This window comes from Brachyistius frenatus, unplaced genomic scaffold (assembly GCF_029030835.1).
Source record: "Brachyistius frenatus isolate BFR_SWC_R1_liver_20210118 unplaced genomic scaffold, ASM2903083v1 Contig_11, whole genome shotgun sequence".
NCBI classification, from domain to species: Eukaryota; Metazoa; Chordata; class Actinopteri; family Embiotocidae; genus Brachyistius; species Brachyistius frenatus.
The window spans coordinates 2,458,466-2,474,944 of NW_027210610.1; the positions used below are offsets into that span (position 1 = coordinate 2,458,466).

General features: G+C 38.5%; 1 protein-coding gene across 1 annotated transcript; it reads right to left on the minus strand.

Annotated features, from left to right (window-relative positions):
* Window positions 1-689: 689 nt before the first annotated feature.
* LOC138616718 (glucagon receptor-like) lies at window positions 690-7,757 on the minus strand. Its single transcript, XM_069691239.1, has 13 exons — window positions 6,696-7,757; window positions 6,460-6,556; window positions 6,213-6,323; window positions 5,373-5,494; window positions 3,933-4,039; window positions 3,262-3,418; window positions 2,919-3,078; window positions 2,485-2,545; window positions 2,319-2,388; window positions 2,058-2,149; window positions 1,716-1,854; window positions 1,501-1,542; window positions 690-1,241 (listed from the first exon to the last, which is right to left on the minus strand). Exons 1-13 carry the CDS (start codon window positions 6,873-6,875, stop codon window positions 1,170-1,172), a joined length of 1,410 nt encoding a protein of 469 aa, XP_069547340.1. The 5' UTR covers window positions 6,876-7,757; the 3' UTR covers window positions 690-1,169.
* Window positions 7,758-16,479: the final 8,722 nt, after the last annotated feature.

The window sequence follows — 16,479 nt, forward strand, 5'->3', positions numbered from 1 at the left end:
TTTGTAGTTCTCTCTCACTGTGTCTGCTGCTGCATTTGATGTAGTCGTAACAAGCCGACTTTAATTCAACACTTTAAAAAGTTCATTTTACCTTTGGAAGCCATATCGCGAACTTAAAATCCACCTGTTGACGTCTGGGTGTTAGCTAGAAAGAAGACAGTTCACTAAAGGATTTGAGGAAGCTCCTTCTCCGTCCTCTACAGATCAGAACAATACGACATGTTGTTATTTCACATTATGACTGAATACGAGTGCTTCTCCAGTTCTCCCGGGCACCGAGTAAACAGCAGTTATGTCCTTCCCGCTCCAGCCTCCGCCGTTGCCAACGACAGCACGATGCCCATGACGTCATGACGTATGTGCGATCCTGGTGCCTCTGGGTAATGACGTTTTTCGAGCTCACTGAAGGGACCTGAAGAGAAACTGATTTTGGAGAAGAAAAACAAACCTATACATTACCTTACAAGATATGTTGTAAAAGACACTGGATACAGCTTTACAACCCTTATTATAATCTTTTCTGTTGACTAGACAGAAACATCACTGTTTATTCTATCCATCTTTCATAATCGTAGTACAGTGATTGCTCCACTTGCCTTGACAATAGTGACTAATCCTGTTGTACTGCTTATCACACAGAAAAAGATTCAACATAGACAAATAGTCTTTTAATCTTAGTCGGTTTTTAATTTACATACAGATATCTAATGTCGCAAATGATTACAGTTATTCACACAAATTGAATGTAATATAATACTTTTTCAGGGTTTTACATATTTACAACCAACCACATAGAATCTCATAGAAAATATACAGTGAATGTACAGTGATTTTATTTAGTCTGAATCTGTATTTACAACATGTGGTAGTGTGTCCACTGGGCCTTTGAAATGAACAACGAAGGACACCTGCATTGCTACAGACGATTGTCCAGTTTCATCCAGATCCCCACTCTGCAATATGTTGTCCCTATTTACCAATGATGAAGAGTGTAGCAAGGAAGCCTCACATTGTGGGGAAGGTGGCTGAACTGGACATCTGAAAATCAGCGAACTTTCAGGAGTGGGCGAACCTTCAGGCACTACCCTGATTGCTGAGACAGAGGATCTATTGCAATCTGGCACTGTGGCAATGGAGAAAGTGTCTGCTCGACGGTCAAGCACAGCTAGTCACTGTCCACAGCATACAATCTCTGTCTCTGTTCTCCAGCTGCGCAAATTCCGCTTCAGCTCTGTCTGCACCTGCATACAGAGTGGAGAAGAATCATTTCAGAGTTAATGGGCCATTTTGTGGAGACATTTCTTAAAATACTTTAAAAAAAAATAAAAATTATATAATCTACTTCATCAGTATTATTACCAATGTATACATGTGATGATCATATGATTCAAGAAAAACATGCACTTTTACACCCATGTTGTCTTGCAGTTACTGTGTCTGGGATATATGGCTAATATTCAGGACTTTATAAAATTTAAGTGGAAACGTGAAACAACAAACCTCTTTATTGGCGTAGCAGTACAACACAGCCACCAGAAAGCCCTGCAGAGAGATCTTTTTTTTTTTAAAGTCCTTTTTAGATTAAGGCATTTGTTATTTGCTAAACAGGAACAGATTAAATTGTCTAGATAGCTGCATTTTTTTTTTACAGTGGCAGATATGCACTACAGTATATCAGCAATAGTACAATCACTCTTAAGTCCAACTGAGCCTACCTGAAATGAGCTGATGAAAAGGGTGAAGAAGACTTTAATGTAGCGCAGAATGCCTGTTGTCTGCTCATCCGTAGCAAAGATGAAAATTACCTCATGAATCCCAAACAAAGGAATGAGGGTAAGGGTGGCCTTGGCAAGCCTAAAAAGGACAAATCAAACAGCACAGTAGTTTGTCACAACATCATCATCATCATGCTTTTTGTCATCATTCATTTTTTCTGGCTGTGTTTTCATTCATTCTCCTTTAAAATCAATCACTGCTTTGCTGTGAAAGATTTGAATTCACAAGACAGAGGTCTGAGCTCATTTAATCTATCGCTGAAAACAATTGAGACAACTTGCCGAAGTTTGTAATCGGGGTATTGATTCTGGTTGCTGGCTCGTAGTTTGGAGAATATGATCTTCAGGATCTTCATGAAAATCAGAAAGTTGATCTTTGGATCAGAAAATCATAACATAAATTTTTGTATCCTCTAAAAACAAATACATATGAGTATTGTTATGTGCAGTATATGATGCAGAGGAGTCTAGAGTCTAAGGTGATGACACCTGCAAGGCCTGTGAACAATCACTGAGGAGACTATTAGCACAAGTCATCCTTACCAGTGAGGCAAAAAGAACTGGGAAACGAATGATCCACCAGTAGTTCATGTTCTCATTGACAGCCCAGCACCTGAGGAAGAGAAGGCAGATGTTACCAATTCAGGGTCTATACATGAAGTGATCTGTTACGTGGGAACACCACACACACACACGCACACTCACTTACTCTTTGTTTTCTTTCAATATCTTCACCACTACCCAGGGAACCACAAATAGGAGTGGCGTTCCTGAGGCAAAAGCACAAAAAACTGCAAGGTTCAATACCTGCTTTGAAAAACAAGCTTAAAAGGCACACGGGTGGTGTTCAAATGTGTCCATAACATCAATCTACAAATCTATATGGCACTCTTTGCTGTCTCTCGTGGTTTCATGTGCAATTATGAAGGTGACTCCAGAGAGGGGCATAGCTATGATGGTGTGACGTTTCTACTGTTGCTAAGTGCAACCTGCCTGCTTTTGGTATGTTAGCTGTGTTGTCTTTTTGGTGAAGTGCTCTTAGATTTAAATCAGAATTAAAATGGAAAGAATGGTAAAAGGGGTCATCAGCCACAATTCAAGGTAATAAGCCCCAGTATAATTACCTCGAGAGATGTCACTTACCCCAACCAAGACAGATGTAAGGTAGGTATTTGTTACAATCAATGAACATTGAGGCGACGAGCACTGAGTACAAGTAAATTGCTTCTCCGAAGAACCAATAGTGATTGGCCAGGACACAGTACTGCATCATCACCTGCGCTACCCGGCAGCCAATAGCAGCCTTGGGGAAAGATAAATGTAAACAAAAATGACAAAAATAATGCATTTTTCGAATGTTTGATGATGTTTAAAATGGTCTCATCAGTCTGAATGTGTTAGATGCATCTAGGTTATAAACACTGAGATAATTTAGTGGTGATTTACAATAAATAATGGCAATAAATGATCATTTGTAAGGACCTACCTGATGGCTGAGCATCTCAGTCACATCAGTTGTTTTCATGATTTCTCTTCCCCAGTGGCGTTCAAGCATTGTGTCCTTAACAATGACAGCTACAGCTCGCAGGATGAAGGACAGGAAGAGGTTAATATGAATGTAGTTTCTGGTGCAATGCAGTTTCCTGTCAGGGGACATAAAAATAATAAAATTTGAATTTGACATCCAAGCTTTAACCTTTTGTTTTATTACAACTTATTTGTTCTTGCTTTTATTGGTTTTCTTGGAATGACTTCATCTGACCTGTACAGACACATCATTTGCAGCTATTTTAGTTTTGATTCTTTATCTAGATTTATAAATGCCGAGGATCTTGGCAGTTGTGGCGTTTCTGATTTGTATTAAGAATTAAAGTTACAGCATGTTGTCTGATGGCCTGGTTGTGTTTGAAAGCATTACTCACAGCATCTGTGAGAAGAGGAAAGATGGAGAAAGACATCAAGCAGACGCTTTATTGTCCTTATTTATATCCTCGGAGGTGTGTCAATCTGCATCGTTTGACACACTAGGCTATACAACAAAATACAAACAGCTGTGTGTGTGTGTGTGTGTGTGTGTGTGTGTGTGTGTGTGTGTGTGTGTGTGTGTGTGTGTGTGTGTGTGTGTGTGTGTTTGTGTGTGTGTGTCAAACATCATACCTGAAGCTCAGAAGAATAATAAGAGCCATTATGAGCGTGGAGAGGGACAAGGAATAGCCGACAGTGTAGAGCATCCTGAAGCTCACCATCAGTTGTTTAATCCACAGCTGTAAAAAAAAAATTCACACAAGTCACTTTTATAATCCTTATCTAATACAAAAAACTTGTTCCCTGCAATTCCTAATGATTGTAAATCACTGTAACTACATAATTGACATCGTATTGTCAGCTGTAAAACTCCTCTAAATTCTTTTCACTGCAGCTGCAGATAACATTCGTCATGTATCCATTTTGTATTTTCACAGAACATTAAAGAGGCTTGAGTTTTATGCTTGAATGAATAGAATTTTTTTCAGTCATCGTGAGACGTCAGAGTTTGATTATTGATTGTAATCAGACAAAAAGCTCTCAATTGCCAGTCATTTTCTGACTTTAATAGCAGATAAAGCTAAATTATACTACTTGGCCCGACACCATGAAGGGGAAAATGTTTTGCATTGTGCACAGTCTGGAGATGGAAGTCGTTTAACTACGACTCAGATTTCTTCAAACAGTTTAGTGACATGAAGTCAAATGTCTGTCAAAGTCTTGCTCCTATAAACAATTTCACTGAATGTCACTAAAAGGTTTTTAGGTCTCTGAAGTTTCATGCTTGGTGCTGTGGTGTGTTTAAAGAGCTTGGAAGTTGCCACAAACTAATAAATGGTCAAAGAAATATCAACAAAACCCTCCTGAGAAGTGGATGAGTATAAGACCAATTCAGCGTAAAACTACTATCAGAAACCTCGGGTTTGTGGAACAAAAAAAGGAACGAAATTCATTGCCCGGTGCAATGGTCTCAAGTAATTCATTATTATTAAGAAAATTATATATATTTTTTAAAAGATTTCATGATTCAAATGGTCTCCTAGTTTAACTGTCACAAATTATTTAATGTTAAAAGTTACAAAACTATTACTTATTGAGGGAAACTTAATTTTTCTGGATTCAGTATTTAGGGTGTATGTTATATGCACTGCTAAAAGAGGGTAATGTTGGGTTAAATGATACACAACAATATTTATCAACTCCCCACACACCTTGTTTCAGCTTTTGATAATGGCTCCCACTTGGAGTTTGGGGATAAAACTTTGGTTTTGTCAAGAGCTATGATAGTTGTAACTTTCCAAACTTGCATATGAAAATATCTTTTTAATCACCTTTTTGACACAAACTCATATCAGTATCACTTACGTTAGAGTTTAATATTTCCCATTAGATATCTAAACTATGACCTGGGTCATCAGAAATGACCTTTGTTTCAGCAGTGAGCTCTTACTGAAAGAACCTATCTTCCTCCATAGGCCTATATGCAATACAAATGTTTGAGCAACGGCAAGCTCTCAGAGCTGCAACCAAAGAAGCTCTCGTGCTGGAGGTGTTTCTGTTGCATTAAACCACCTCCTGAGATGTGACCCCTTTGTCCTCTTCACACTGGGTCATGTCCCTCCACACCTGCCCGCTGTCCTCTCGCTCCCAGAAGCCGTCAGACCCACATTGCCTCCGCACAACACCCTGGGACACTGCATGACAAACAATTCATCCTTTAGTCACTGCTTGCCGACAATTAGGGTCACAGAGTTTAAATAATGCACTGGGCAGAGGGAAACGAAAGAGCCTGGCTAGGTTATCATTCGAGGACACAGTGAAAAGAACCACACAGATACTGTACATGCATAGCTACTCAGCCACAGTGAACATACAATATTGCACATAAATGTATAAAAAGAAATAGTATTTGGAGGAAATACTTTTATCTGCTTGCTAAGCGTTAGATGAAAATATCAATTATACACGAAGCTGCAGCCAGTTGACTGTTAGCTGAGCTTAGCACAAAAAACACTGCACAAAAAAAAGGCAACATCTAGGTAACATGTGATTTTAGCACTTTACTTTTTTGCCTGGAGTAAAGAAACAAGATATAATATGTCAATTATTGTGTTTTAGTTGAGCTGGGAGGTGATTTTTAGTACGTACTGACAGAGTCTGATCAGCATCTCCTACCTAATGTTAGTCTTTTCGCTATGACTGCTCCCACAGAGCTCCCACCGCTTTACTCTCATTTTTAGTGTCAGTAATGAGGATTAAAGTGTAAAGTTTGGGGAACTTGAATATCCACATCCAATTTTTACTTGCCAGTATTAATTGAGATACAAATTATATTAACACACATCAAAATTATACTCAAATGGAAGGAGGACAAACTGACGGAAACACAATTATGTTTCAGTTTGTTGTTACCTTTGTCAAACCAGGGCAGGTAGAAAGGGCATGAGATGTTGACCATTAAGCCAGCAGGAGTGTCTGGCCAGCAGGCATATCTGTCAAATGTCCTGTTGCAGAACAAGCCCACTAGAATGGCAAACAAAAGGACACTTAAGAGATTATCTGTTGCTGGGGAAAAACAAAATGTTCCTTTTCCATTTTCCCTTCCTGATTCCTTTTTTGCACGATGACTCAGTTCCAAATGAAAGAGGTTTCTCCGTACCTTGAGGCAGCGACTCGTTTTCTATCATTTTGACACAGTCTTCTTTATAAAGGACCCACTTCCGATAAGTCTCCTCTAAGACTTTCCCACTTACAAACTGTAAAGATACATACAAAAACATACTTCAGAAAAACTTTCCTTCACGTTTGTGAAAGGCGTTATAACTTATCTGGGAAGATAGAAAAGAAATCTGCAGTAAAAATCATCCTTAAATACTATATTTTACCCACACTAACCTTTGGCAGTTTGACAAACAGCAGGCAGATCAAAGCTATTATGTTTTGTGTCCTATCCATCATTGAAGACCTGTTTTTCCTGAGCAGAAAGACTGAGAGGAAGAAGCAAAATAGAGATAGGTTGTAAGTGGAGTAACTGGAGTTCAGTACATTCTGGCCAAATTCATAGATAATAAACATTTTAGGGCTTCAATTAATCTATAAAAAAAAGCATTGAATCTTTAAAAAATTGCATATTGGACCTATTAAAGCTTCATTTGCGGTAAAACTACTTCCTGCCTGTCCCTCACAAGGAAATACTTTTCAAGGGAAATTGATGCCTGTTGCACTTCGGTCATTCATGTTAGAGTCATTTAGAGGAATGAATGAGCCAAATTACCATTTATCAACTCTATGCACCAAAACCAAGGCAAAATTAACTGTTATACCTGGACATTCTCAAGGTGTCCCAGTTTTCTGAAACGAGTCATTTTACATGCATTATTGACTTTCACAAAAGTTCTCTAAGTGTCTAAGTTGAAAAGCCTTTTACTTTATAATTGAGTCTAAAATGATTACCCTTTTCCCTGCTCTGACACCCTCCCCTCTTAATAATTAGTTATACACCCTGCTGCTAATCCCTGATGGATTTTCTTTAAAAAAAAAAACCAACAACAACAACTATGATTTAAAATTATGACTTGAACATTTCTCACTATGGTGACTTCCAGTGGAAGTAAATAGGCTCAAAGTGAAATTGACTCTGTGCTGTGTCAAATAATAATTCCAGACAGTATGCTTTATATACAGCCTGGTCCATGTGTCTTTATGATAGAGGGGCGGCATGTTAGTGCAGTGGTTCGCACTGACTCCTCTGTTGGCCCTGTGATGGACTGGTGACCTGTTCAGTGTGTCCCAAAGTCAGCTCGGATAGGCTCCAGCCCCCTGTGACCCTGTTCAGGATAAAGCAGTATAGATAATAAATGGATTGAAATGCAGACTTTCAGCTTCAGTTTAAATGGTTTGAATAAAATATTGTATATAGGAATTACCGGCAGTTTTTACATGATGCCTCCATTTTCACAGGCTCAAAAGTAATTTAACAATTGACTATTAAGCAGTTTCATGGCCAGGTGTGGTCTGTTGTTTTGTTATTTAATTTAAATATATTATAAATTTAGAAGGTTAAAGTGCTGGAGTCGACTCCCAAGTATTGAATTTGCAATTGCTGGCTGTTCATGGGAACTCTCGTTATGCAGTCCAAAAACTTGAAGTGACTGAGGAAGAAAGGGCTCATGAAACATAACATTATCTGTCAAACACGGTGGAGGCAGTATCCTAACATGTAGAGTATGGCTGCCATCAGAACTGGGTCACTGTTGTTTATTGTTGATGTGACTGCTGATGGAAGTAGCAGAATGAAGTCTGAAGTGTATAGAGCTACACTTTCTGCTGATATGACGGTGCTTCACGGTGCAGAAGAATAATGACCCAAACAGAAACAGAAACAGAATGTCCTTAAATGGCAGTCAGCCACTTCACCTCGATTCAGCTGAGCTTGCTTTTCACTTAAGGACAAAACTGAAGGGAGAAAGATTAACAAGCAAGACGCAACTGAAGGCTGCTCCAATAAAAGGAGGAAACTCAGCATGTGTTAATGCCAATGGGTTCAATACTTTAGGCTGTCATTAACCTCAAATGATTCATATCCAATTCTTATATTTTGTTAGTTTGTCCAATTACTTTTTTGCCTTACAACAAGAATCAGTTTATTTGCTAGTATATTATCAACAATATGTTTTTACACAGATCTTTTGAACTCTGCATTTAACTCATCTGTAAGAAGTGAACACAGCAATGTGTCACTGCAGCTGTAACCCTATAGAAACTCACTGGACTCAAATGCACGAATCAAAAGGCAGTAGGTCAGAGTTTTACTTAGATGCAACTACAGGTAAGACAAGTTAACAAGTCCAACGGAGCAGCCAGACAAAACCAAAGAGTGTTTTGTGGGATCAAATACCAGGAAGAAAAAACCTGAGAAACTAGTAGCCAGTGCACAGAGCACAAAATGGAGTTTCCCAGGGAGCTTAGAACACACAGACAACACGAGACAGAAAAGACAATTGGACGCATGGAAACGATCAGGGCAGGTAAACACAAAGGCAGCAAAGACACAAGGGCATGGAGTCAAGATAAACAATACGAGAATAAAACAATAAAATAAAACAGGAAAAGGGATTATTAACATTAAGAAAACATGCCCTATTTATGTGAGCCGGTTGTGACAGCAGCCACTAGGTGGCGGGTGCTCTGCTCAAGGACACTTTAGTTGATGTTTTCTCTGGGTGGTCCAAGGAATTGAAAGGTCTACACCTCTCCGCTGCTTCATTTCAAATCCACTGGGGTGGTTTATGATCATGGTTAATTTACATTAAGTCAACACTCTGTTTGTTGTTCTAAAAGGAGAAATATGCAACACGCATTATTGGAAAGAGATTGGAAAGAGATGAGAACAGCAGTCTGCCTTTGTCCATTCTTATCTTATTGTGACTTGAATGAAATGTTTTTATTTGTGATGTGACAACGATTTTAGGTTGACAGTGTGCTCTATACAGAGTTTGAAATTAAGACTTAACGAAATATCAAAGGGATAAAATAAAAAATTCTGTTTTAGTTTTTTTCCAATGAAAACTTGTTTGATTTTTCATATCTTTATGGTATCCATCTCAGACAGGGTTGATCAGTTTGCCTGGAAGAAACCTACTGAAAACGGTTGTTCCACATATAAGTCACAGTGCTCACATGATATAAAAGATGAGCTGAGCTCACATATTAAGAATGAACTTGATCTGTGAATAGTTTTCTCCAACAAGCTGATTTCTTTTTGAAGAATGTTGTATTCATTCCAATAGAGCATATTTCTGTTGTAATTCACTAGTACAATTTTTAAAAATATATTTGTAATAATTTTTTGGAGCAATTTGTCTTGTGTAAATATCAACAAATCCATTGTCACTATTGATAGCTTTTTCTTGGAATAACGTTCATAATTTCTGAGGATATAAAACACTCCGACTGTGCTGCTTGTTTATGAGAACCAGACCAAAATATGATCTGCATAATCATTTGGAGCAAAGTGTGGTGGTTCTTTGTCGCACCCCACAGGGTGACCTGCTGAGGCCCTGCTGCAGTGGAGCCACATTTATTAGCAGAGCGGGCTCAGGGGGCATCATGTCTCCACCTTCAGTGGGGGTCTCACCTCAGGCTCAGAGCAGCCTGCCACTGTGTAGCAACAGAAAACAGCAACACTGATTTGATTTGATTTGATTTGTCGCCTCCAGGTGGAAAATTACATGCATTGCCTGTTGCAGTTTAAGGAATGACAGTGGGTTTAGTTTCTTAGAGGTCCTGAAAACGGCCCCATGTGGAGCGCTTTCAACTCTGTGATGTCTGGAAGCATAATGTCACTACCAGAATTAGTTGAAAAAGAAAAGAAAATTAACATCGATACATGCGCATTTAAAGCTAGCAGTGTGTAAAACCCTTCGGCTTGAGTCATTTGAGGAATTTAAAAACCTGCTATTTTACACATAAAATTGCAGATGTGGGATCTTCCCAGTCTCTTTGCTAAAGTCCATTCTTGACACAGATTTCTCAGGAACTGTTCAGCCATCAAACCAGGGTAAGATCCCTAGTGTGATTAACAACACAATCAAGTAATTCCTTATTGTCAAATCAATAAAAGCTGATGATATTCATACATACCTGCATAACTCTGATTGTAGGTCTTTGAGGGGCTCATATGATTTCATACAGTGAAGTTATCATGAATCTTAGTGGAAAAGTATACGACACTTCTGAACAGATATTCTAGCAGAGCATCAGAACAACGAGCAGCATATGTTAGCCCAGTAGAAAACGTAAACAACACAACTGATGCTTTAAACTACACTGGATATACCCTTAAACATCCTTTAAATTCTGGAGGCGATACAATCAGCTTTGATGACCTGCATTCAATAATGAATCTATGAATTTATCTGATCCATGTCCGCCGATTTACGCAACCACATCAACACAATTAACATCAAATAATAATTTAAAAAAAATAAATCTGACTGTCATATGAGAAAAAAACATGTTTGAACGAAAAATAATCTAATGTGGTCAGTGGCTCAAGTTTGTTATTTTTACCTCCAGAATGTTTCTGCGCATTTCTCTTAAAAATGCGTTTTGGACATAAAAAAAACAAAAAAAACTTTCATTTTCTCTCTTTAACAGCTCTGTCAGGCTATAGATACTAAAAAGAAAGAATATAAAACATTGAGTCACTTACAGATAAATGTTCTTTAAATGTGAGAAAGGCGCTCTCGGAGATGCTGTGTGGAAATATTTAGTCCTGTGCGTCGCTGTACGTCAGAGAGACTGAACCTAAAGCCACACACAGTCGCTCTGTGGGGCTCTGCAATGATATGCAGCGAATTCTCTTTGTGTTCAGGCAGCCTGCTTTATCTTAAAGTCACCTCAAACTATCAGAAAGTGTGAGTTGTAGTTGCGGGAGGTCGATCTTATGTCTTCTTGCACTTCTTCTCTGTCGTGAAAAAGAGGTGAGGAAAGGAAAGTACAGGCTATACTCGTAGGTGCACATCCAGGTTTAGAGGAGCAAAAGAAGACGGCAGCACATTCACATATTGCCCATTATTTATGAATCATGGTCATCGTTATTGAGGTGGCCATTATACTCAAGTCTATGGAGGCTCCTGAAGCGGTGCAGCACAATCTGATGACCCTTCAATCACTCTTGTCTCTGTAACTCTGGTTCGCAAGTGTCTAGCTAAAGTGGGGACAGTCTATTATTGTCGGGGACGATGACAGATCCCATCTATAACACCAGTAGGGTGCTGGAAGTCCTCACGCCTATTTTCACCTGGTGGCAACCAACTAAAACCGTCTTCAATGGTTTTGGAGATCTACATTTCATTTCCGGATAAAGTATCAGTGCACTTGATACATTTTCGGACACGTTTGAATGTTTTAATGGGATCCTTCATAAACATAATTTTTTGCCAAAGTTTAAATGCCCAAAATTGTGATGCCATACTTATACTTGTCCACACCAGTAAACAATCAGCTTTACTGAAAATCTAATGACAGATGGTGGGTTGTTGGACTGATCAAACCACACTTACACATTCCTTAATTGAAGTTGTGAGCAGGACAAAACTATCACATCATTAACTTTGTCCCTCTCATAATGCTGAGCAGGAAGAAGAAAAGGATGAGATAAGAGTGGTGAGACTTGACCAGAAGGAAATGAGAGTCTTCTGTGGATTTAAAACCATGAGTGCCACCTTTGAGATTACACAGTCACTTTATCCATGAGTAGGAAAATAGTGATTCAAAATTTACATCCAAGCTTCTAAGGGCTTTAAGTTGATATTTGCCTTCAGAGAATGTCAACATACTCACTTAGGTCTGCTGTCATATCAGCTAAAGACCCTCTTTTAGCCAGCAATAGACTGATAACCTGTCATAGATATACTCATTAAATACTCAACAGGCAGTGTGACATATGGCATGATTGACAGGCTATTTATAACAGGTGCTTCCGAGATAAAATGATGTAAAGTGCAACTAACTAACTGTGTCTTTTGTCTGCATGCTTGTATCCAACACCTACTGGCAGCACTAGATTGTCTTTATTGTAGTCCGCTGCATGATTTCAGTTTGGTTGGTGAAATGATACAAAAGTTACATGAGATTACCTCATCAACAGGGAGATTGCCTCAGGGGATCGTAAAGATAATAGTAGGTGTAGCAAGACTGTGCTACTGTGGGGTTCCTTGGACACAGAGGACCCGCTGCACACACAGACTTGAGTTCAAATTTATTTATTTTTCAGGCCAATCGGCCTCTCCCTGTCACGGCGCTCTCCTGCACTGCCTCCGAGCGAGCGTGCGTGCGTCCGTCCGCAGCTTGTTCTAAGAACTACTTAGACAGGAAGAAATAGATGAAATCACTTTCTCTAATAAAAGAGTCATTTACCACAACAGAGCAGACATCTTCCAGGGATAACGACACTGAGGATGGGTTTCTAGCTTTGTTTACCAAGGAATGATTCAATTGCCAGGATCTCTGGAGATAAATGAGGCTGAGGGGTGCCTAAGCACAACCTCTGAAAGTATTTTGGTGTTTCATCTTTCTAGTTTTAATTTGATTCTTTCAGTCCCATTTCTTTGACTTAGTTTCTTAATCAGCATCTGACCACAGTTGGTCTGCCTGGTTTTTCATCATCTTTCTGAATTAAAAAAGCCAAAGAGAGTTGCTGTTCACTCTGCATATCAATAGTATCGTTTCATTTTTCACTGACGCTTGGAGGAATCCAGGGATATGAGAAAAATGTTTCTGATGGAGCAAGTCTGGAGAAAACATGCAGGATGAATGAGAAGAGAACTAAGTGCAAATTGGCAGGTCTGATTACAGCTGGGACTCATGCTTGACAGTAATAGAAGAGATTTTCCGGCAATCGGATTCCCTAAAGCCTTTCTGGATTCATACATACACAAAGGCTGCCATTTTTTTTTCCTTCCACAACTGTCAGTACAAACAATTGTCAGGACTGCATGACTCCTGCAGAATTTGAAAGCAAAGCTTAGACTGAATGACAGGGCGACAAATGAAATTTCATTTTTTCAATTATATAATGAGCTACAAATCCGGTTGCATCTCTAAAACTAAGGGCGCAGGCCTCTGTTAAGTCCTCTATGAAGACTTAGGCACGTCTGGATATATTTCTAAATCTAAAAAAACACGACAAGGTATGCTTGTGCAGCTGATCTCAGCTGTTATATTGTTTCCACTTCTTCCCTTTGAAGCCACAGTTTTCAAGTGCTCCATAACGACTGCTTGCTGGATTATGTCTAAGCAAATACATGTGTTTCCCAGAGGATTACTGGTACTCATGAATGTGGATTGTGAAAATGAGTTATTGTATTTCCAGATGAGTCAACTATCATCTCCTGGATTTTTCAGTTTATTTCAATTGAACTCAGTTTTTTCACATGGCACTAAATCACTACACATGTCATCTCAGGGCTCTTTTTATGTTACTTCCTGGGGAACGGCTAGTGGGCTACCTTTGGCTAGTCTGCACCAGCTAATGCGATGAGTCTATAGCAGCAGCAGCTAATTGCTTTTTTTCCCATGATGTGGAGCCGCTCTTCCAATTCAGTAAGCCTCGCCTCAAATGAGGCAGAGGAAAAAAATAACAAATATGAAAGAGCATGTTGAGTGTCAAATTGTGCAACACCGGGTGCTTCAATGGAGCAAGTGTGTGTTACAAATTGAAATACAGACAAATTGCAAGTTCAATTATGAGTTCAAATGTCCACAAGGAACAGAGCCTGAAAGAAAAATCTGCATATAAAAGGTCTAAATGTGTACGATTGATTGATGCTTTCATTCTCATGTGCTGTCAGTGTGCATTATTGCATTTTGATTATAGGATAAAACCTGAAATCAAAATAGATCAAATCCACTTCTGTGCATGAAAGCTCAAGAGTCTGAGAAGTTTTAAGATTGGATCCCCATAATAAAACCAATTATCAACCACAGAGCGGCTTGACACTCTGCATTCGGAGTGCTCATTTGAAGGGACATTGAACTGTATGAAGGTTTAATGCTGATGGGAAAGATCTGAGTAATTCTTCTTTTTTTTTTCTTCCATATCATGCTTTCAGTATGCCCAGGATAGCTTAGTTCAAAGGATGTGCCATTGTTTTCATTCCCAGTGTATCATTAAGTCTCTCTGAGGTTTACTTGTGTTTTGATTTACGTGTGTCTCAACGTCGACTCTCCCTGATGTTTAAATGCATCACACTGAATTTAAAGTAAAGATGTTCGATGTGAGGTCGTCCGCATGGTTTGCATTATATATAGTGAAGGAGTTTAATATCTTCTCCTGAATAAAAGCTCCCTTGTAAAACTTAATCATTCATGGGCAGACCTCTGATAATCATCAGTCTCCCGTCATTAAATCCCTTTTGAAACGAATCTAAGGAGATTTCCTTTGTTAAGAATGAGAAAGGACTTTAGAGTCAAAATCAAAACTAGTCTATTAGCTATATGGTACCATTGATACAACATATTCCTTTATCAAGTAGACTATGAGTAGAATAATTAATTCACTAAAATGGCTTGCTCAAAACAGTGTCTGATGATATAGCTGTTCATGCACCATATGTGTCTCTGAAGTGCATGATTTAAAATCTCAAAGATAAATTTAATTTTTTTTTTTAATTTTTTTTTTTTTTATGTCATTGGGTATTTTGTGCAGTGATTTGACAAATAAAATCTCATCAAGAAACCAAGCAACCATTTCAATTATGGAAAAGCTTGAATATAGTCTGAAGGTATTGTATGCATTTATAATTGGATATGCAAATATACAATCAGAGCAGAGTGAGAATTGAACAAAACACAAACTATCTCATTGTTTTGAACTCTTGCAAGAAAGAAACCTCTTCTAGGTGTATGGAGAAAATCCTGATGTTGGCAAACAAAGGCTGAAATATACATATAAACACTGAATGTGTCCAATTTATATAAACTGAGGATATACACGGTTTATACATCTTAATTAATTGTGTGTATGTGCACAAGCCTGATGTCTACAACAACTATGAATGTCCGTGTACCTCTAAATATCTGTCTGTGTATGTCTGTCTTTAGGACAATGTGAATTGTGAAGAGTTTAAACAATAGTGAAGCCTATGAATCCCACTTCAAGGAGGATGTACTTGGTGTGAAAGTGTGTGTCTGTGTTGCATGTGACTGCTGTTTAATTTTTACAGAAAATTCAAAGTCACACCCACTCACAGTCTGTATGCAAACAATGCAGACAGAAAAACTAATTCAACGCGTTACATGTGACTGAGTCAAATGGAGAGTGCTAAACCATACAGATATTTAAGAAGAAGAATTTAATTTGCCGGAAAAGCTTCTGGCTGTCCTTGAGCCTCTGTTCGTCCACAGGGAAACACAAACAGGAAGTGTCGCTTGTGTTACCTCAGTAACCTGTGCATTAAATGGTTTACAATCGACACTACTCTGTTTTTCAATATATTTTTCTCACCTATCCTTGTCGAAAGTATATGTCACAACACCATACGTGCATCAAAATCAGAAAGACCTCTTAGATTCCTCTTGACAAAATATTCTCATTACAAGGTCACGCAGGTATAAATATATTTCAGAAAGTATTGTACAAGTCATCAACAATTGGAAATATGGTTGTGCAACAGAAAAACTGAAAGCTCTGCGTGTTCTAACGAGGAAACTAAGGCCTCAGAATTTGCTGTTTAACAGAAGAAGAATTTTTGGAAGTGGATAATTCACAGTCAGCCTGAGGAAATGATCCATACAAAACCTACAAAATGGCATACTCTTGTACTCTAACAGCTTGACTATGATTGTTGACTGCTAATGCTTGTTGCCAGTTTCAAATATCAATGCATTGATGGTGAAAAGTTTGCATTGCACGCATCATTGTATTCTTAGTAAGAAATACAACACAAATCATTCTCTATTGTAATGGAGACAAATCATAAATGTTTGTATTTTTGCAAATTTTTAGCCAAAATAATTCCAAGTTACAATAAACTAAACACTCTAAGCCACTCTTGTCATTGAAAAGAGGAAATAAGAGTGTGTGAAAGATGAGAGAGCGATATAAAAAAATAACAATTTTGCTCTTGTCATCATGTCTGAGCAAAGACGGTTCCGTTATTCAGAGAAGGATCTA

Excerpts from the sequence above, each read along its gene's own strand:
- LOC138616718 (XM_069691239.1), bottom strand. The coding sequence starts at position 6,875 with ATGTTTATTATCTATGAATTTGGCCAGAATGTACTGAACTCCAGTTAC. Across the intron at positions 6,557-6,695 it reads TGTTTGTCAAACTGCCAAAG|TTTGTAAGTGGGAAAGTCTT; the intron begins GTTAGTGTGGGT and ends GTATCTTTACAG. Across the intron at positions 2,389-2,484 it reads ATATTGAAAGAAAACAAAGA|GTGCTGGGCTGTCAATGAGA; the intron begins GTAAGTGAGTGT and ends TCTCTTCCTCAG.